Raw genomic sequence first — 21,853 nt, 5'->3', positions numbered from 1 at the left:
TGCCATTTTATTTATTTTTAAATTTATTTTAATGCTTATTTATTTATTTTCCCAGTAGTGTTTAAGATAATGGATTTGAAGTAAGCAGTTTAAGATTCTGTTCCTGTGTAAAATTAAGCAATGGTCTTTGAGGGCTTTATTTATTAATTGTTTTTCCAAGGCACAGTGTTTCACAGATGGCTGTACTACTTTTTGTCTGTCTAGTCTGTCCTTACAGCATTTGTCCAAGGTGGAGGGGACTTGATGATAAACTCTTTCATCAGTGGAGATGTGAATGTACATCTTTGATCTCCCAGGAGGGATCTGAAATTATCCCACTGTAGAATCGGTGTGCTTCTATGGCTCTTCTGCTTTCCCTCTGCCCTGTGCTAGCAGATACTTGCTGTGAAAGGGCTGTAGCCCTCTTGGCAGGCATTCTAACCACTAAATTAGAGTTATTATCATGTACTTGCTTATGGAAAGGAAATAGTGAATATTTATGTAGTCTATGCCACATGAAACATCTTGGAATACCTTCTAACTCTTAGTTAAGGCACTCATTTGAGAAACTAATATGTTTTTGATTCATTTCACATTCTGTTTCAATACAGAAATGTGTGTCTGCATTAGGAAAATATGGGCCTCAGGGTGTTTTCAAAAAACCTCTTATTCATTATCATAAAAATTACCCTTTGGTTGAAAAGTTGGAGTTGATTTTTATAGCACTATTTACTTTTAAGATGTGCTGATTAACAATGGATGAATACAGTACTTTGGCTTTTCTAATGCAAATAAAACTAAAGATTGGAGAGGTAGAGTCTAAATCCATCTAAATTTCAGTGTCTGAAGTGTCTGTTTCAAGTGTGTCGGATTGTAATGTTAAAATCCAGCATGCAGGTGTAGGGGACATAGCATAGTGCTTCCTCCTGACATTATTTAGGCTTTATATGAGTACAGTTGTGTCAGGTGTTTCCACCACTTCATGCTTAAAAGTGTTGCTGAAAGCAGTGAAACTGAAGCTCTCTGGATGATTTCAAATACTTGAAAAAACTCTGTATGGTATCAGTAAAATGCTTAAAATCACGCATTTCAGTATTTTGACTTAATTTATAATTCTTGAATTGTCCTTCAATGAATGTAGCATATCTGGTTTGTCTTGGTTTTTGTTTTGTCTGCCTTTCCATAGTTCAAACTCCCAGCTGGTTATGTGGGCTTGGTGTTCCTTGGTTTGGCACTCTCTTACTCCCTGTCTTCTCCCCTCCTTGGACTTGTAAGCGACAAACTGCCGGTGAGTCCTACCCTGCTGTGTGTGCAGGGTTACTAAAGCACTCTCTGCATTTGCTTAAAGATGGAGAGCATCTCATACTGAAACCCTGGATGTAGGCCTGGTCTTGTAAAGGGATCTGCCTTTCAAGACCTTGCACATCACCCATTACTGCCACATGGAAGGTGTCTTTTGCAAGGTCCAGGATAATTTAAGAGTGCCCAAGTCAGTAAAGGACATCAGACAAGCAGCTGAAGTGTGCTGAGCTTTTCTAGTGGACTAAGCACAATCTTTTTCCATGCAATATGGAATAGAGAGTGGGAAAATATGTCCCAGTTATCCATGCTTTTAACCACATCTAATTCTATTAGCTTTTGAGAAGAGGAATAAAGATGTTCTGGTTAGCTGTGTTGACTTTATCTCTTGAAAAGCACAATATCCAGATCAGATCAGCGCACTGGCCGCCTATCCTTTAGCCTGGTCTTTTAGCTCTTCACAGCACCATAGAAAGAGCCTTTGACAGTGGGACACCTAAAACTGCCTGTTTGATAGCCAGCGCTAATTGATCAAGAAAACCTACACTTTGAATGCCGTGCCTGAAGGACAGTGACAGTTTTCTGACACCTTTTTTCCTGACACAAACTAGTAATGCCCATTGGTCAGTATCCTGAAATCTCTGTATTAAGCAGCTGCTGCCAGTGATGGCATCTGGGGTGAGGAAACATGAATTTATTGTTTCTTGATGTACATGACAAATTCCCAATTTTAAATTGCATAGCTTTTCCTTTTCTTACACAGTACATCAGGAAATGGCTGCTGATATCTGGAGACTTAATGACAGCAGTGTGCTTTTTCATGCTAGGACCTGCTCCTGTACTGCACATTGAAAGGTACTGCCTCTTCCTGAGCCTGTCCCCTTATATGATGTTTTCAGCCATGGTCATGTATGTCCACAAGTCTGTAATCAGCAGCTCTGACCATGAAAGAGATTTGGTTTTTAACTTCTACCTTTGACCGTGAAACATGGTGGTTTTTTGATGTCTAGCATGAGACTGGGAATGTAAAACAGTGAAAGCATCTAAAAATGGAGATTTTACAGCTTCATAAAATAGATCCTATTCTTTTGCTTTCTACTGTTACTGTGTTCATGTTAATGTGTATGGTAGGAAGAATGTTGCTTTTTATTTTCCTTCCTTTCCAGTTATGTGGCGTTTCCAGTTCAGCAAAACAAAGTTCTCGTTTTGTCTTAATTTCCAAATTTTTCTATTTCATCAGTGTTTTTAAACTATGGGGTTTATTTGCATGGCAGTGCAGCAGTACTGATTTTGCTTCTCTCAGTATATAGCCTGTTGAGAAAAGTGACAGATTATAGCTTTGTTTTCACTAGCAAAGTAAAGACAATGTCTCTTGCACCTGAATGCTGTAATGCCATATTTCTCAAGTTAATTCACAGCAAAACACACTGCTACATTTACAAAACAACTGTACAGTTCTTTTGTCCTTGGTTAGACACTGCTGAAGATGATAATAGGCTTGTTAATGCATACAACTCCTCCTAGGCTGCTAATTTTTAAAGATCATAGATTTGAAACTGGTGCAGTGACACATTTGAGCTGGGGAGAAAAAGAAATCAGTCAAATTTTTAAGGTTCTTTAGCTAAGTCTATTTGGTTGTAATATGTTAGGCTACAAAATTTTAACTTCAAAATCCTTCACTTCTGCAACAAACCAAGTCTGGTGCTTGCACATAGGCATTACTGAGTTAACCTCATCTGTCTACCTCTTCCCTATATGCGCCTCATAAAATGAACTGCATTTGCTAAGAAAATTTATGATTTGAGCACAGGTTTTTCATAGTCCTTTACAAAGTCTTTTTTTTAAAGCATAGAACTGGATTTTTCAAGTCTTAGTACTGGCTTCAAGACACATAGTTTGCTGATCAGTCTGAGAGAGCTAATATAGCAGCTTTCAGTCAAAATGGAGTCCTTGCTTGGAAAGAGTCTTCAGCAGCTAACTTCTTGTAAATGCCTCTCTTTCAGTCAGCTGTGGATGTTTGTGCTAGTGTTGGTTTTGATTGGCTTTTCCCTTGGCATGAGTGCTATGCCCTTGTTTCCAGAGATCCTGCAATGTGCATAGTAAGTAACTTAGTCCAAACCTTCTTTCATGTTACTGACACTAGGAACTTGAAACTGTTTTTCAGGGGTGAATATGAAGCATGGCTTTTTTACCCCTTTTTGAGGCAAAGGCAGATAGTAACACTTAAATGCTTCCACTACTCTATTGTCTTAGTTTTTTCTGACTGAGCACCCCAGTCATTTTCCTCCCAGTATAACTTTGTAAATGTGTACCTCAGTAATGATCTAGAAGGGTCTTGATTTACTCTTATTATTATGTTCCTTTTGGAACAAGGTCTTTGCTTCTAAAAAGCCACTGTCACAGTTTCACACTTGCCATATGAGACATGAGGAATTAGTGCGATGGTGTGATCTTACTTGGGAGAAATCAGAGATGAGGAGTAGCACTGCAATCGTCCGGAGAGGCAGCAAAGAAAAATGTACTGAGTAGACAGACATTCTACTGGACACTTTTGCTTGTTAACTATTTATGTGGTGTGCAAATTAAAAGGAGGGGAAAAAGTCTATAGGGAAAGGCTACAGACTGAGACACAGTATGTATTGTACAACTCTAACTGGTCTGTCTTTCTGCAGTGAGAATGGATTTGAAGAAGGTCTGAGTCTGCTGGGATTGGTTTCTGGGCTCTTCAATGCCATGTGGTCCCTTGGGTAGGTGTACCCCTTTTTCTAAGCTGTGAGAGTTCAGCTGTTCCACATTCTTGCCACATGGAAACCTGGCTGCACTACAACCAGAACCCTTGCATTGCAGTCACAGTGTTGACCTTGTTTCAAAAGTTTCTTGCTTGACAGGTGCCTGATAGACATGTTAAAACAAAGCTTTTTACCCAACAAAAGGTAAAATTTTTGTTTTGACAATGCTCTGAACATGTCTTCCTTGAAACATACTGTTCTGCATATCAAAAAATTGTAGCGATTAAGTGGATGTTTGCTTGCATTTCTGTGTGGTCACTTTTCTTGTCACTAAAGATATCTAATGCTCAGTACAGAAAGATGTGGACCTTATCTTTTTACAAAGCTAAGTCCACCCCCATGGAGTGAGCTAGATGTCTGCTCCTGACTAATTCTATTTTCCTTTTTCCATTTTCCACATTTCCTCATGTTGTTTGGGATACCTTAGGGTAGAATCTTCTCTTCTTTTTCAGCCACAGCAACTATGTAAGGTCTACGTTTGCACAGCTTAGCAGAGTGTGTCTGTGTTTATTAATCAGGGTCATTGTCACAAAAACAAGTGAAAGGTGCTATTGGCTCAGTGACCCTTCAGAGTTGTCGCTCAGTGGGAAGTGACAGAGTGCCCCTATTGGCAGCCATTTACAGGATATTTTTATCTGTCCTTGTAGTCCTCTGTGGCTGCAGGTATGTTTCAGTGGCATAAATTTGCACCATTTTTTTTCCAAGCTCCAGCTGTCTAGCAGTCCTGTTTATTTCAGTACAGACACAGGTATTATAAAGGTACCAAACCCCAGGTTTATGCTGCTATCGAGCCTGGTTTAATAATGTAACTTGCTTCCAGGAAGTCTCTCTAGTTTTACACAGTTTTGTACCTTTCTGTCATGAGAGACCATATCATGTAAGACTTTTCATTAGGAGACAACATAACCTTTATAACCTGCATTTTCTAGACAGGCATAAAGGTGCAGGGCAGTTACAGACAGCTCAACTTTGCAGTGACTGTGTCTGTCACAATGTGCCTCCCCACCTGCTTATATTCATCAGTCCTTTGTCTTGAAGTTTGGAAACTTTGTGTTCAGAGGGATGCGACTTTGAATTTCTCTTATAATAGAATTGATCAATGTAGATATTTTCTTAGAGCATGGTCCTTAATGGGGTCTCTCTACTGAAGAAGACTGCATTCAGCTGTCTGATGTGGATCCTGTTTCCAGATGAGGAGGTAACTGGATTTACTGGGGCCTTGGCAAATAAAAAATTCGTACTAACTGTGAATTTTAGGAAAGTTAGGTCTCTGGAAGAAAATCTCTTTGTTGTCAAAGATAAGAGTCTATGAAGGAAGGCCACAAAACCCAATAAAACAGTTCTCTAAGAATATGATACGTACCCTTTTTGTTTGGGATGCCAATACCTGATTTTGATTTGATGCAGGGCATTTGTAGGTCCAGTTCTGGGAGGATTTCTAAATGAAGAGCTGGGTTTTGAATGGGCTGCAGCCATCCAAGGAGGATGGCCACTGTTAAGTGTAAGTAATTACACTTTTTTTTTATATTTAGTGCAGTTATGAGCTACTGCATAAGGTTGTTATAATTACTACAATTGTAACTGGCTGTTTCTTCAAAGGGTCTTGCAACTGGAATATTTTACATCATTGAGGCAATAAGAAAAAGGTATGCTGAGATATTTATTTTGCTTGCAGTCATATAAAGCAAACCTTTGAAATCTGTGCTTGCATTTTTTCCTCACTACCAACCTAATTGCGGAAGGTATCTTTTCAGCTTTATACTGGCTAGCGCTTGTATTTCAATGCCTTAGAAAGCCTCGAGCAGCCTTGAGAGGTAGCACGGGCAATCTAGCACTTCAGTAGCTCTAAAATCGGTACCTGAATCAGCTGCAGAGCAAATACCATCAGCAGAAGCAAAGAGGGAGAAATATAGCTCCCTGCTCGCTCAATTCCCTGCAGTTAGAAGCCTTCAAATGAGACAGACGACCAGAGATGTTTACAGGAAAGTAGCTGAGCTGAGAGAGAGCCTTTGCTTTCCCTCGACGATCTTTTATTAGGAGAAGGGGAAAGGGGAGGACTGGGGGCGGACCCGGGGCGAGCGGCCAATCAGACACTGCTGAAGAGTCTGAGTTACATTTGGCTTTGCCCGCGCTTGGAACAAAGGAGCTATGAGCACATGTCTTTGGGAGGGGGGAGGGGAAGCTCAAAACAGGCAGCAACAATTCCCTATTTTTTTTTCTTTAAAGCTGGGTTGTAACTCTTAGTAACTTAAAAGTGCATAGAACAAAACAGTGCAAAATATAATTGTAATCTATCGTCCCTACAACTCGACAGTACCTAGGATGCCTTTAAACTAGTTCCCCAGTCAAAACTCAGGGGTTTAGTCAGGACATCTATGGTATGGAGTATCAGGACAAAGATTTACAAAATACAGTGCAAAAACCTGACTGCAAAACAGTGCAACTTAACTTAAGGGATTAACATAAAGATCTACAGTAGGGGGTTTACATGAAGGTGCAAAATCAGGATTCTTTTTACGGCGTCTCTTCCAGGAGGCAGTTTTAACCTCCTTAACTTTTGAGGAAGTGACATAAGGTTTTACCCACTTGCCTGGGATCCATCTCAGTCCTTGAGGGGTAGATACACTGGCATACCCACGTCCCCAAGTTACAAGTTTGTACGGTCCTTGGATTTTTTGAGTCTCTGGGTCTCGGATCAGGACTTCTGGATTTTCCTGCAGTTTCTGTCTCCTGGTGTTCTGGAAATGACGATAGATGGGAGGGTTTGGATCCTCAAAGGTGCCATTCAGGAAGTTTATGGTAAACAGTGCTTTGCTGAGTCTGAGGACAGGTGAGTTAAGTTTGGTGGTCCCTGATTGTTGTAGCAGCATTCGCTTGAGGGTTTGATGGGCACGTTCAACAATGCCTTGTCCAGTTGGGGAGTGAGGAATACCTGTAACATGTCGAAATCCCCACTGCTGACGAAAGTTTTTAAACTCCTGGGAGGTGTAGGCAGGTCCATTATCAGTTTTTATCTCCTCAGGTATACCGAGCACAGCAAAAGCTTGGACAAGATGTTTTTCAACATCCTTAGCCTTTTCACCTGCATGTGCAGAGGCATACATAGCACCAGAGAAGGTATCAATAGAAACATGAACGTATTTTAATCTCCCAAATTCAGGGAAATGTGTGACGTCCATTTGCCACACTTCACCACTATTAATGCCTCTGGGATTGACCCCCATGCCCAGTGATGGAAGCTGTAGCTTCTGGCAGTTGGGACATGTTGCCACTATTGCTTTTGCTTGTGTCCGCGACAGATGGAACATGCGGATAAGAGCAGGAATATTTTGATGGTACATGGCATGGCTCAATTTTGCTTGTTCAAAAACTTGGGGGAGCTTTGGTAAGTCGGCTGATAGAACTATGTCTGCTGGCATAGCCAGGGCATCAGCTCTACGATTACCTTCCGCAATAAATCCTGGCAGGTTTGTATGTGACCTCACATGCATGACAAAATAGGGATGCTCTCTGTGGGAAACCAGATAAATTAATTTTGAGAGTAAATCATAAATTTTCTTGTTTGAGATTTCTTTTAGGAGAGCATGCTCAGCTCTAACAGTTACTCCAGCTACATATGCTGAGTCTGTGACCAAATTAAAGGGTTCTTTGAACCTCTCAAATGCTCTAACAACAGCTGCTAATTCAGCTACTTGTGGTGATCCCTGGATTACCTCAATGTCAGATTCCCACTTTTGCGTCTTTGGATTTTTCCATGTGACCACGGACTTTTTACTTTTTCCTGAGGCATCAGTAAAAACGGTAATCGCATCGAGGGGTTTTCTACTTTGAATCTCTCGAGGGATGAAAGAGAATGGCAGATTAAACATGTCATGTTTTGGGTAATGATTTGAGATTTGGCCTGAGTAACTATCTAATGCAAATTGTAAATTTATATTATTTTGGAGTAGGTGATCTAATGCGTCAGTTGTTACAGGTAAATAGATGCATGCAAAGTCACATCCTGCCAGGGTGCGGAGCCTTGCTCTACCCTTCATGATAATTTTTGCCATTAGTTCTTGTGGCTGTGTGATGGTTTTAGGAGGTTGGAGTGGAAGGAATACCCATTCAATTATGATGAGGGGTTCCTTCTGCTCTTTGTCCCACTGAAATATGAGGCCATGAAAGCGTGGTACCTTCCCTAGAATGACAAGCTTAAAGGGTAGGGAGGGCTGATACCTGTGCGCTTGTCTGGTGGAAATGAGCTCTTGTATCTTTTTGAGAGACTGCCTTGCCTCTTCTGTCAGGGATCTAGGGGATGCTGGACCGCCTTCCCCTTTTAACAGGTTTGCAATAGGAGCTACATCCTCTGTGGTGAGTCCTAACCAGGACCTTAAATACTTCAGTGTCCCACAGATCTGTTGCACTTCCTCTAATGTTTTTGGGTTATTATTAATGGTGACAGGTGTTGGGGTGATAGAGGTTTCTGTGATTTTGAGTCCGAGGTATTTCCAAGGGCTTGTTCTCTGCATTTTTTCAGGTTGTAATTCAAAGCCCTTGGCCTCTAGGGCCTCAACCACCATGTTAAGTGTCTGCTCGAGATACTGATTATTGGGAGCACACACCAGCACATCATCCATGTAATGCAGGATGATGGCTTTCTCTGCTTTGGCACGGATGGGAGATAGAATTTTAGCAATATACTCTTGGCAGAGAGTTGGGGAATTTTTCATACCTTGGGGAAGTACAAGCCAATGATAACGTTCCATGGGAGTTTCGCGATTAAGAGATGGTACAGAAAATGCAAATCGGGGGGCATCTGCAGGGTGGAGTGGAATATGAAAGAAGCAATCTTTAATGTCAAGAACAGCTAAATGCCAATGTTGTGGGAGCATTGAAGGTGATGGCATACCTGGTTGAAGGGGTCCCATGTCTTCAATAACCTTATTAACTTCTCTAAGATCTTGGAGTAGCCTATATTTGTTCTTTCCCGGTTTTTGTATTACAAACACGGGTGTGTTCCATGGGCTGTTAGTTGGAACTATATTTCCTTTAGCCAATTGTTCAGCCACTAATGTTTTGAGTGCCTCTAAGTTTTCTTTTTTAACGACCACTGGTTAACCCACACGGGTTCATCTGTTTTCCAAGTTAATTTATGTGGATGGCACTCTGCTTCAGTGGCCTGCAAGGGAAAATTTTGATGTCTAGGCGTGATATCAATTTTTGTTCCCCACTGAGACATGGCATCCCTTCCCCACAGGGTGAATTTGGTGTCTAGGACATACGGACGAAGTGTCGCTATTTGTCCTTCAGGACCTTCAATTTGGATGGTGTGTTTGGACTGCTTTGCAATTTGGGTACCTCCAATCCCTTGTATGATGCCCTGAGATTGCAATTCCCATTGCGTAGGCCACTTATCAAATGGAATGACAGACACATCAGCACCTGTGTCTAACATTCCCATTATACTGATTTTATGTGATTTGTAACGGAGCTTACATTCTATTACAGGTTTGTTGTTTCCCAAAACCTCAGTCCAACAGATGGCTGGGATATGACCATCTGTGGGCAGGTATTTGGGCAGTGGAAAGGCCTGTGCAATGACTTGACCTTTAGGCATAAAATACGGTGGATATATACATTGTACCATTAGGTTAGAACACCCGTTCTGATCCACTTTCATCAGTGTGGGTGTAACCTCTATCCCAGCAGGTGTTTCCCGAGTGTCCCCAATAACAAAAAGGTATGTAAATTCTGGCATGTGGTCCACATTCTGGAATGAAATGGGTATTACAGTCTGTTTGTTGTTGTTGAAATGGTGTGCTTTATCACAGGTTACCTTAAACCTGAGTCCAGAAGTCCAAGTTGCTTTGTCTGCAGCCCTATTTATGTCTGAACGCGGAGCTGTTAGGACGCGTTGAGTTGCCAGTTTCCCTGCTGTTGACCTGGGGAAACAGTCTTTGGAGAGTTTTTATCAGCAGTTATAATTGCTCTGCAATTGCGAGCTACATGTCCCTTTTTCTGACAACGATAGCATACAAAGTTACCGCGCGATTGAGTTTCTCCTGTACCTGTAACATTCTCCACAACCTCCCCAACCATCCCCACTTTTTTCAAAAAGGGAGCAGCTGTGTTCAGCTGCACCTTCTTCGTACAGACTTCAAGGATGGATTCAACAGTAGGAGGAGGATACAGCGGGAGAGTGAGAATGACTTGTTTGCAAGCATCATTCGTATTAACTTGGAGAAGTTCGAGTAGGAGCGCTTGTTGGAGGTCAGGATTAGGGACCTGGGAAGAGATAGCTTCGTACAAACGGTTATAAAAGTGAATAATATTTTCATTTGGCAATTGCTTGATGGTGGTATAATGAGAATTAGGAGTTTGAGATGGTAATAATGTTAAGGCCTTTTCAGCAGCACGTGTGATTTCAGTAAGAACTGGACGAGGGATAAGCATTGCTTGTTTTTGAGGATTTGCCATATTATTGTCACCAGATAAAAGGTCTAATGTGATATAATTGTTTTCAAAATCCAGGTAATTATCTGGAGTTTGCCACAAAATTTTTAATAAATCAGATAAAATTATTTTCCATTGCTTTTTCCACACCATAAAATCACCAGGTGTGAGAAGAGTTTGCATTAATGTAAGTAAATCATGAGGTACAAGTAAGTGAGTTGCAAAAGTAGCACTTAAAAGGCTCTTAAAATAATTACTATGCATTCCAAACTCCTTAATTGCCTTGCACAAATCCTTAATATCAGAATAAGAAAGGGGTTTCCAGTCAGGGTTAGCTCCATTGCTAGTACAAGAGAGTGTAGCAGAAGCAGTTGGAGTTACTTCCTGGTAGCCATGGGCTCCCGGATTCAGAGGGGCGGTCACAGGACTGTGGGAACCTGGGGCGGGACAATGGGAAGCAGGGGCGGGGAGTGGAGGGGCAGGGGCGGGGAGTGGAGGCGGGGACACGGCCGGAGGAGGGGAGGGGTCGGGGGCGGGGTTGTGGGAGGCAGGGGCGGCACTTGAGCCGTGGGCGGGAACAGAGGGAGGGGTGAAACACAACGCTGTGGGGGCGGAGTCGGGGGCGGGGTCAGGTTGTGACGCAGGAGTGGGAGGGGATGGGGACAAGAAGGGATTTGTGGGATGGGGGAGAAAGGGATTGTGGGAGGTGTAGTTTGGAGAGGAAGGACCATTGCGTCCGCCATTACTGGAGACAAACAAACTGGGAGAAACGCGGTTGGGGGGAGGGGTTTTTTCCCGGGCTGCGAGCACGTGGCAATGGCCGTCCCTGGGAACAAAGAGATCGGGGGAGAAGGGGTTTTTACGCGCGCTTGAAACATGAGGGCTAGAAACTGGGGAAAAGGGAGTGGAGAAAAGGGGTTGGGAAGGTCCTGGGATGGGCTCCGGATTCCCATCCAAGGCAGGGTGCTGAGGAAACACGGGTGAGCCAGGAGGACGATAGCTCTCCTGTGCTGAGAAGCAGTCTGCTCTAGCTGTGTTTTCCAGCGTAGGGGAAGAGGGGTCCGGGACACAGGGGTTGGAAGAGGGTGTAAGGGAATTAACAGGGGGGTTTTGCAGTGGCTTTTCATGTACTGCCTTTTTCTCCGGCAAAGTATAACTTAGTAACAGGAGAGGAAAGAATTTTGAAACTGTTTCATCTCCTGCACGCCTCAGAGAGGAGAGTTTTCTCCCCACCTTATCCCAAAATTCAGCAGATCTTATGTCTTCGGAGGTCAGATTAGGAAAGTACTGAAAAAGCCATTGTACAAAAGATTGAACTAGATTTTTAGGGTATTTATGCCCAGTTAAAGAAAGGTAACTTTGAACTTGGTGGTATATTTCTCTATGGTGTGCAGAAACTTCAGATCCCATTATGAACGCACACCAAACCTCAACCCCTTACTCACGAAAAAGGAGGGAAAAAAAAAAGAGAAAGTTTATACCGGCACCAGCTTAAGACAGGAGCCCCTAAACCAGCAGGGAAATACTCACCAGAATTCTGGATTTATCACAGGAAAGCAGGTCCGGAGAAAAAAAAAACGCGAGAAGGGTCTTCTGCTTTCCAGCCGTTCCCTCGCCACGTGGCGTGGGGGAGGGTACAGGCTGAGGCTCTGGGCTCGATGTTACACAAAAAGTAACACCTCGCCAAACAGAGCTGGCACAGCAGGACGTGCAGAGCTAACTCCAGCAGACACAGCTGCCGGGACACCCTGAAAATCTCTCAGAACCGGAGTTCAGAGATAGCACGCTGGGCGCCAAATGCGGAAGGTATCTTTTCAGCTTTATACTGGCTAGCGCTTGTATTTCAATGCCTTAGAAAGCCTCGAGCAGCCTTGAGAGGTAGCACGGGCAATCTAGCACTTCAGTAGCTCTAAAATCGGTACCTGAATCAGCTGCAGAGCAAATACCATCAGCAGAAGCAAAGAGGGAGAAATATAGCTCCCTGCTCGCTCAATTCCCTGCAGTTAGAAGCCTTCAAATGAGACAGACGACCAGAGATGTTTACAGGAAAGTAGCTGAGCTGAGAGAGAGCCTTTGCTTTCCCTCGACGATCTTTTATTAGGAGAAGGGGAAAGGGGAGGACTGGGGGCGGACCCGGGGCGAGCGGCCAATCAGACACTGCTGAAGAGTCTGAGTTACATTTGGCTTTGCCCGCGCTTGGAACAAAGGAGCTATGAGCACATGTCTTTGGGAGGGGGGAGGGGAAGCTCAAAACAGGCAGCAACACCTAATAATGAATAAGATAAGCAATAAAAATATTGCTTAAATAATTTGTCTGTGTGGTTTCCTAAATCCCTACTGACCTAAACAGACAACTAAACCAGGCAATGCCTATTCCATACCAGCAGCAGGACCATAGCATGAATGAGTAAACCGAACTGATGGTTCCTCCAGGAGGGTGTTTGTGAGCTGGAATTGGTTGGATGGTCACATGCAGAGAACAGTGGTCAATGGTTCAATGTCCAGATGCAGACCAGTGATGAGTGGTGTCCCTCAGAGGTCTGCCTTGGGACCAGTACTATTTAGTATCCTCACCAACAACTGAAAGAAGGTAGATTCAGACTAGATATGAAGAAAAAGTTTTTTTACTATGAGGGTAGTAAAGCACTGGTCCAGATTGCCTAGAGAGGTAGTGGAAGCCTCATCCCTGGAAACATTCATACCCAGATTGTACATGGCTCTGAGCAACTTGGTCTAGTTTAAGATGTTCCTACCCATGGCAGGTAGCTGGACTAGCTGACCTTTAAAGGTCCCTTTCATTCTGAACCATTGTATGATCATGGGAATGAACAGTACATGGTTCTGTGCAGTAGCAGGGAACCAAATCCAGTGATCCATGTAGCTCTTTGCATGTAATGTACTATTTTGCTTATAATGTAGGTATCGCATAGAAGTATCTATGGAATATAAAATTTGTGTTATCTCTCCTGTTCTTTTTCTTATGCAAACAGTTCCAGTTCCAGCCTGCAAAATGCTCCTGATTTTGATAATGAAGAAAGGACTCGTCTAATGGGCAATGAAACATAGCCAGACGTACTTCGAATTCTCTGTTTGCTATTGTAGTTTACCCTGGTATTGAGGTGACTGGACTTAACAGTGCTTCATTATTCTGGAGCTGGGACATGATCCCTTAGTGAACAACCAGTTGTGGTTTAATTGTAGAGGCATTACTGTTTTGAAACACTAAACAATGACTGCCTTTCTTTTGGAAGTTCTCCTAAGTGATGAGTAACCCTCAGCTGTCAGCCTGTTTAATTGTGTTCCATGTACAGTGCACCACTGTATGTGAAAAGATGTGGTTTTAAATGTCTGGTTTCTATACTTGTGTGTGCTGTGCATTATTCTTCGGTAAAGGTACTATTTTGCTGCCATGATTTTCTCTACTTTTTTAAAGGAAGTTCATTATCTTGTAAAAACAGAATTCGAAATTATAAAGGACTAATATTGTTTTCAATAAATATAAACCAATTTTCAAATCAAGTTTCAAATATAAAAACAATATTGTTTTCAATAAAGCAACTTTTTCCTAAGTTTTGTTAATTTTCTTAGAAAACAAGAGTCTAAAATACTTCTTGTCTACCAGCATTTATGTTATCTTGAGAGTGCCTGAAAATGAGAGGCAAAAGTAATGAGGAGAAAAGTTGCCATGTCTACACAGAAAAAACTGATCTTCAGCTCTGGAGGAGACTTGGGACCTTGTGTATACATTGGTATACATACACACACAGATGAGTGTTTGTATTATATATGAAGACTCAGCTTGGTGGTTGTGAGATTTATTTTGCTAATAAATGCTAGTTGGAATGTGTTGTACTAATTGCTTCTGCAACAGCAAATCTATCGAGAGTCTAAGGCTACTATGGGGAAAAAAAATCTCACTTCTTCCAGATGGTCAGCTAAAGATCCTCAAGGGGACAGGGACACTCCTGACAAACTCACACTAGACTTCTTGGTCTAGACAACCTTGGTTGTGGCAAAAGTCTTTTAATTTGTCCTTGAGCCCCTAACTGGCTTCTAGAAGGGGTTCTCTGTGGTGCCCTTTTTCCCACAAATAAGAAAAGGGGTCTGTCTAGAAATTTCCAGTCAGTTTCTTTTGTGAATAGTTCCTGGATTTTACATCAGAAATACTTCTTTCTCTGGCAGAGCTCTTTTGGACTAGCAAGAACAACTGCTCTGGTAGCCAACTGAGCTGTGAAACTTCAGGGTGCCAAAGGGCAGGCTTCCCCATGGGACATCTTGTTAATGCTTCCTTCCTTTTTGTATCAGGTGTTAGACTTTACTGAAACCAGGAATGTATACCTCAACTTATTTGGAAATGCTGATCATGCCAGTGCTGATGATGAGCCAGGTGAGAAGGAGCTGAGAGGACTAGAGCTGGATGCAAGATACAGACATGTAGACATGAAACTTCGCTTGTTTTGTGCAATGACTTGTTCACTTAGCTGATATGTGCTGTTAGGACTTCAGAGGGGCCAGGATGACCAGAAGGGGCACAAATGCCACTGGAATTAATGAACTGCCCTGCAATGTGTGAACTTCACCAGACCCCCAGTAGAAGCTAGACAGGCTTAACCAACACCTCTAACTAACAGAGCAATGGGGGCTTCTGAGGGAAGCTAAGCCACCCCCTGGTTAGTGCTGTGCTTGTCTCATGTAGTGGCAGGTCTAAATATCCACCTGCCACTACTGACACAGCTCTAGAAGACTATGTGTCACCTATATGTGACTGTGCCAGGTATAGCCAAACTATAATTGGCTGGACCAGGGCAGCCCTGAGCAGGAGCCTGTGTGGGAGCACTGAGCTCTGGATCATCTGCCTGCCTGCCTCCCACAGCCATGCCTGTGCCCTTAAGTTTGGGCAGTGCTGGTCTCTGCTGAAATTTTCCAAACTTGTTTTCCTGCTGTGACCCAGGCTTGCCTTGAGCTGTGTTACTACCAGCAGTGCCATGCCTGGCTGATTCACAGGTCTGGCAGATGATGCTTGTCTTTGGCTGCAGCACATCGGTGATTTCCCTGCCACAGTGTAAGGCAGCATTGCTCAATGCTGGCAGCTCTCTTGCCTTTGATATTGTGAGACTTTCCAGGCAAGGTGATTGCATCTCCAGGTGTCAGCTTTCAGCCAGCCTGGGGAATTCCCAGGTTTTGTGCAAGACTTCCTCTTTTTAAAGCCCCCTGCCTTTGCCTGCCTGAGGCCTCCTCTTGGGTGACTTCCAGGCTCCAGACATGGAGCTTCCTAAAACTTGTGCCTCTGCTGTGCTTTTGGTGCTGTCTGCTCTGGGGGCCTGTGCCATGGACACCTATGTTGCAGCTGTCTATGAGCACAACGTGGTCTTGTCAGAGGACACTGAAGTACCAGTTTCTTCTGAGGAGGCATTGATGCTGATGGAGAAAAATATCGCAATTTTGGAAGCAGCTGTCAAGGAAGCAGCCAGACAGGTATTATGAAATCATTAAGAGACATTCCTTTGAGTGAACGCTGACCATTTTTTATTGTCTTAATGGTGTTTGTATGTTGGTACCAGGGTGCCAATATCATTGTGACTCCTGAAGACGGCATTTACGGATGGGTCTTCACAAGGGAAACATTATACCCTTATCTTGAGGATATCCCAGACCCACAGGTGGACTGGATTCCGTGTGCTCATCCTGGAAGGTATCATCCCTGTTATACATGGGGGAACAGTCTGAAGGGAAAGACAGCTAGGAGTGGTTGTTGATAGTTTTAAATGTCTTGGAGCACGTTCTGTGAAATGAAGCCAAGTTAAGACATCATGTAGTTGCCAAAAATAGCTTTGGACAACTTTCTTCATAATTTTTCTCTGCCATTTTTTTCTCGCTGTAATTCTTTTTATTCTAGTTTAGTATACCAGGAAGGTTGAGATTTATTTAAGAGAAAAATAAATACACAGAATCTACATTTTAGTAAGGTATTCTATGCATGTTGTAGAAAACGTTTAAAATACAGGAATATTAGGAATATTTGTGAATAAAATAACAGATACTACTGAAAGAGTATACTGCTCAATTTAAAACTTGCATTTTTGAATTGTGTTATGGTAGCCTTTTTATTCTGTTATTTTCCTTAATAAATTGCACCATTTTTTGAAGCTGCAGTAGACAGGTAACAAAACACACCACAGAAGAAACAAATCCTAAGCTACCTTGGCACATCAGTCACATGGAGAGCTGGAGCAGAATGGCTGAAATTAGCCCATTGTGGGTGTAACTTCAGCGCTGTGCCACACACCGGCACCAGAACGGAGACTTGAAGGTGTGAAGATTTGCTTCCACTGCAAGGAAGCCCCTGTGTTCCTCAGTTAATGTGAGGTGATGGGAGCATTTCAGCTGCTAAGCTCTGAAGCGGGGCTCTCTTCTGTCAAGTAACAAGAAACAAGTCTCCTTTCAGATATGACTATAAGATCTATTGGTCTGGTGATCTGTGGTCTTAACATTGGAATATTTTCATTTTGAATGGTTTTGATGTTCTACTTCTGTCTTCCTTCCCTGCTGATTAGGTTTGCTCCCTCACCTGTGCTGGAAAGACTGAGCTGTCTGGCGAGGAGTAATTCTATCTATGTGGTTGCAAATATGGGGGACAAGAAACCATGTAATTCCAGTGATCCGAGGTGCCCAAGTGATGGCCACTATCAGTACAATACCAATGTAGTCTTTGACTCAGAAGGGAAACTGGTGGCTCGTTATCACAAGGTGAGAGAATTTTACAATGTTCAGTTAAGTGCATGATTCTCAGGAGATTAAAGATGTGAACAGAAGATGCTTCCTGGGCTTAAATGCATTTCTACATAGAGTCATAATAGACCAAGTGTAAGAGGGCAGGTGGAAGCCACTGCCACTATTCTGAATTTAAAAGCAAGTAATTAAATGAGTAGTAAAGCTCAATAAACTCTATTTTTTACTGCATCTCTATAGGGAGTGACACATAAGATATTTAAACATTAACATCCTAAATAAACTCATCCTAACTAAATACAAATCCCCTTTACTGGTCTAAATCAGAAGCACCAGATATTTGTGGTTGACTTCTCTTGCAGTGGTAGGAGTTCTCCTATTTGAAATTAACATATAGCACACGCACAAAACATATTTTCCATTACTTGTATTTATGTGAATGATTCAATGTTCATTTAACTCAGATGGTTTGATTTATTTTCTAATATTTTATTTTCTCCATTCTTTTTTTCTTTTCCATGAGCAGTACAACCTTTTTGTGACAGAGAAACAGTTTAATTACCCCAAGGATCCAGGATTTGTGACTTTCAACACATCCTTTGGCTACTTTGGCATTTTCACTTGTGCAGACATACTCTACCATGACCCAGCTGTGGTCTTGGCAAGCAGATTTCAGGTTGACACCATTCTGTTCCCAACTGCTTGGGTGAACACCCTTCCACTGTTATCAGCAGTCCAGTTCCATTCCGCGTGGGCCATGGGAATGGGCGTCAACTTCCTTTCAGCAAATACGCACAATTCCACTTTAGATATGACAGGTAACATGACAGTGCTCTCATTGATCCTCGTTCTCATGGGCAACACTTGTATCTGAGTAGTGCAGCTGACCTGAGCAGAAATTGCCATCAGCTTTAAGCATGCATACTCGTGTCAACAGGATTAGGACAAGAGAACTTGTAAAGTTCTTGATATAAAGGAAATAAAATTGTGCTGTGTAAGAACTTGGAAATGCTTAAGTTGACTACAACGCCTCTAGTCTTTGTTAAATAATCAGTCCTGTGAGTTTATGAGTGTTACTTTTCATCTTCTGACCCTGATGTTTATTGATGTTTTGGCCACGTGAAGACCCAAACTTCGTTTTCTCCACTAGATGGAACCCTAACTCTGAGAAATGTTCCTTTGAGTTCTGCAACTAGTACTTCTGGGCTGGGGACCTTGTGTGTCACATTTTCTTGGCAGGCTTTGTTTCCACTGTAAATTTTTCCTGAGCAGATGCTAGAAGCCAAGCACAAATTTTGTGTGCATCTGTTTGCAGAATTGGGAGAAACTTACTGCTAAAATGTAGCTTTAAACTTTGCCATCCAAATAAAAGGAGATATGAGCCATTCCTTTAGTTCTCACTTGTTGATGACCCTATGTCATACAACTCATACTCTTTACAAGTAGGTTTTACTCTGGACTTTAAAGATTTCTCTAGTTATGTAAAGTGCTTGCATAAAGATGTGAATTTTGGTAATATCTTTTCCTTACAGAACTTTTTGATTTGACAGTATTACCACCCATTTTAATCAGAACTACTGATTTCTAATGCAGTTAAAGAAGAATGCAAAACTTCAGCCACTTAAATCATATATAATCAGGACACTAATCTTGTCACTTACAATACATGAAACATCAGAGTTTGCCCTACTTTCCATTGATGGCAAAAAAACATTAGGTTAAGATTGCAGTCTGTGAAGGGTCAATTTAGTTTCAAAACAGTCTGGTAAATGTTAGAATTAAATTTTGCACATACATAATTAGTGACTTATGCTTACCTGTCCCATATATTTGCTTTCAGATTAGAAACTTTCTGGTGTTATGTGTTTGCAGGGAGTGGTATTTATGCCCCAGATGGTCCAAAAGCATATTACTACAGTACTGAAATGGATAATGGTCACCTTTTGGTGACAGAACTGAGTTCACGCCCATGTCTCTCTCCCGACTATCCTGCTGCTGTTAACTGGACATTGTACGCCAGCCAGACCAAACAGCTTCCATCAAATAAACACTCTTTCAGTGGGGTCTTTTACCATGATCTCTTCTCATTTACGGAACTCACTGAATCTGAGGGAAATTGTGCCATTTGCCAGCCCGACCTCTGTTGCCATCTGAGTTACAAGATGGTAGAGAAGCAGCAAGACGAAGTTTATGTCCTGGGTGCCTTTGATGGTCTACATGTTGTTGAAGGAGAATATTATTTGCAAGTAGGAATTTTTTGCTCTTACTTGAACAGTGGGAAGGCTGCAATACTCTCTTTGCAGTCTGTTTGCATTTGTTTTATTTTTTTTATTTGGGGCATTTAAGACAAGGCATTTTTCAGCCTCCCCCCCCCCCAAACATTTGTTCTCTTCATGATACATTTTTACTTCATTAGGGGTGTTAATCTGCTTTTCTGTGTTATAAATGATGGAAGTGTAGACCCTGGGTTGACCCTATGCTGTAACACTCTTAAAGGTGAGGTCACCCAGCAGTTTTGGCAAGAACAGGACAAGATAGGTATGTATGCTTCTCTGTGCTGATTGTAGTTTCTGCAACACATCTTTCAGAAGTTGCTCTTCAGGTTTTTCAGGTTGTAGGTTTGGCAGGATTGATTTATTGCTGAGGAGAGACCTTATTGCTCCCTGCAGCTACCTGAAAGGAGGTTGTGGCGAGGTGGAGGTTAGGTCGGTCTCTTCTCCCAAGTGACAGGACATGAAGAAGTGGCCTCAAGTTGTGCCAGGGGAGGTTTAGATTGGTTACTGATAAAAATATCTTCACTGAAAGGATTGTCAAGCATTGGAACAGGCTGCCCAGGGAAGTGGTTGAGTAACCATCCCTGAAGTATTTAAAGAATGTGTAGATGTGGTGCTTAGGGACATGGTTTAGTGGTTGGTTTGGCAGTGCTGGGTAATGCTTGCACTTCATATCTTAAAGGTCTTTTTAACCTAAATGATTTTATGATTGTAAGGAGGTTTCTGTATATGTGTACAAAAAGGAGAGAAGAACATATTGCTCTCTCTGTCTTCATAGGGATGCTCTTGTAACAAGAAAGCTGTTTTCTGCTCAGTGGTTTGTACCATTGTGCTGATGTGATTATCTAAAATGTGGTTATCTAAAAAAATTAAGACAATAAATAAGGATATACCATTTGTATTCACTTGGCTTGGCAGTGTATTGGTTCTTCAAAATTATGGTTAGGCTTTTTTTTAGTGTGATATAAATCTTTTCTATATACACAGAAATATATATAGAGAACTATATGGACTGTATAATAAATAAATGCATAGATGTATCAGAGCATTTTTTCATCATGACAGCTTTTCTTCTATCAAATCCAGCTCTCAGTTGCTGAAAGCTTAGTGGTGTTTTACCTTCCTGTCTCCTCCTCCCCGCAGATCTGCACACTGCTCAAGTGCCCGAGCACAGACCTGAGCACGTGTGGGGAGCCCGTGGAGACGGCTCAGACCAAGTTTGAGATGTTCTCCCTCAGCGGCACGTTTGGCACCAGCTACGTCTTCCCAGAAGTGCTGTACAGCGGGGTGCAGCTGGCCCCCGGGGAGTTCGAGGTAATGGGACACCCTTGTGATTTGTCAGACATCAGTGGTCAGAAAGCCACTACAAGACACAGGAGCAACTTAGTTGTTATCAGTGTCCTCTGTCCTCTGCCTTGAGTTCAAGGCAGCTTTATTTCTGTCTGATTTTCCTGCTTGTATTCATACAGTAAGTCCACCCTGGCAATTCTCTTCTTCCCTCTTCCCCCAAATCCTCTAGAACAAGATCTCCCTCAGCACAGAAATGTAGTTCTTCTCAGATGTCCTGCTAGCTCCAATTGAGACTGGAGCTCTCTCAGCTAGATCAGCATTAATGAAGATAGGATTTTGTGTTTGCCATGCAGTAGTGCTGCTGTGATGATGCTCCTGCTTATTTTCCTTTTTCATAACCAGGTGCTAACTGATGGACGTCTGAGAAGTCGGGCTCCTACATCAAAGCCAGTTTTGAGTGTAACACTCTTTGGGAGGTGGTATGAAAAGGACCCTCCACACACACATCAAGCTTCACCATGATTTCACTGCAGATCCTTTAAGACTTCATCTGCTTGTTTCTGTAATGCTAATTAATCACAAATAATGGTAATTATTACTAACAATGGTAATTAATACTAATATTCATATTATAATGGCATTCTATTTCTCAAGTTGCCTTATCTAACAGCATAGTCACTGCACATTGATTTATTGACTTGAATCTGCAGCAAAAAGAAATATTCCACTGGACTCTTGTGTATGTGTTTTTATATGATAGCTTTGGTCAGCATAAGCTTGGCCTTAACACTGGGAACCATAGAAAATAAATTCCTCTGACTTTAGTGCTGTAGAATTCAGTGGATTGTGCCCCAGTAAAAACCAGCCTTTAATTATTTGAAATTTTTGGTGGAATATTAGAAGCCATTTCCACAACGCTGTTCCCACCCCACTTCTGAGCACTCACTTTTGTAAACAGGAGATTAACAGAACCTTTGAGGATTCTTATTTCCTTTGGAAAAGTAAACAAGTTTCAAAAACATGTTCCTTCAAGAAACAGTCCTTCAGCTCAGCACACTG

At 42.2% G+C, this 21,853-nt stretch overlaps 2 protein-coding genes across 6 annotated transcripts in view; both read left to right on the top strand.

The window, feature by feature from the left end:
• Nucleotides 1-14,345, top strand: part of SLC18B1 (solute carrier family 18 member B1) — a 29,601-nt gene extending 15,256 nt beyond the window's left edge. For 2 of the 5 annotated variants that reach the window (XM_032101759.1, XM_032101762.1), the window contains exons 8-14: nucleotides 1,166-1,267; nucleotides 2,042-2,133; nucleotides 3,282-3,377; nucleotides 3,951-4,025; nucleotides 5,475-5,568; nucleotides 5,667-5,713; nucleotides 13,493-13,710. In XM_032101759.1, coding sequence (XP_031957650.1) covers nucleotides 1,166-1,267; nucleotides 2,042-2,133; nucleotides 3,282-3,377; nucleotides 3,951-4,025; nucleotides 5,475-5,568; nucleotides 5,667-5,713; nucleotides 13,493-13,568 — 582 coding nt within the window. In that variant the 3' untranslated portion in view covers nucleotides 13,569-13,710. Of the gene's footprint in view, nucleotides 1-1,165; nucleotides 1,268-2,041; nucleotides 2,134-3,281; nucleotides 3,378-3,950; nucleotides 4,026-5,474; nucleotides 5,569-5,666; nucleotides 5,714-13,492 lie in introns of all 5 variants that reach the window. The other 3 variants (XM_032101758.1, XM_032101761.1, XM_032101760.1) reach the window with 3 other exon arrangements.
• A 1,404-nt stretch (nucleotides 14,346-15,749) lies between these two features.
• On the top strand, nucleotides 15,750-21,625 carry LOC116440704 (vascular non-inflammatory molecule 3-like). Its single transcript, XM_032101757.1, has 7 exons — nucleotides 15,750-15,977; nucleotides 16,064-16,194; nucleotides 17,057-17,249; nucleotides 17,758-18,049; nucleotides 19,104-19,477; nucleotides 20,648-20,818; nucleotides 21,197-21,625. The coding sequence occupies exons 1-7, from the start codon at nucleotides 15,765-15,767 to the stop codon at nucleotides 21,314-21,316; spliced, it is 1,494 nt and encodes a 497-aa protein (XP_031957648.1). The 5' UTR covers nucleotides 15,750-15,764; the 3' UTR covers nucleotides 21,317-21,625.
• The last annotated feature ends 228 nt before the right edge of the window (nucleotides 21,626-21,853 follow it).

The sequence above is a fragment of the Corvus moneduloides genome, chromosome 3 (assembly GCF_009650955.1).
Source record: "Corvus moneduloides isolate bCorMon1 chromosome 3, bCorMon1.pri, whole genome shotgun sequence".
Classification (NCBI taxonomy): Eukaryota; Metazoa; Chordata; class Aves; order Passeriformes; family Corvidae; genus Corvus; species Corvus moneduloides.
The sequence above is the reverse complement of the archived record's forward strand: the minus strand, read 5'-3'. Positions and strand labels throughout refer to the sequence as shown.

Excerpts from the sequence above, each read along its gene's own strand:
- LOC116440704 (XM_032101757.1), top strand. The coding sequence starts at position 15,765 with ATGGAGCTTCCTAAAACTTGTGCCTCTGCTGTGCTTTTGGTGCTGTCT. Across the intron at positions 19,478-20,647 it reads AAGGAGAATATTATTTGCAA|ATCTGCACACTGCTCAAGTG; the intron begins GTAGGAATTTTT and ends TCCTCCCCGCAG. Across the intron at positions 20,819-21,196 it reads TGGCCCCCGGGGAGTTCGAG|GTGCTAACTGATGGACGTCT; the intron begins GTAATGGGACAC and ends TTTCATAACCAG.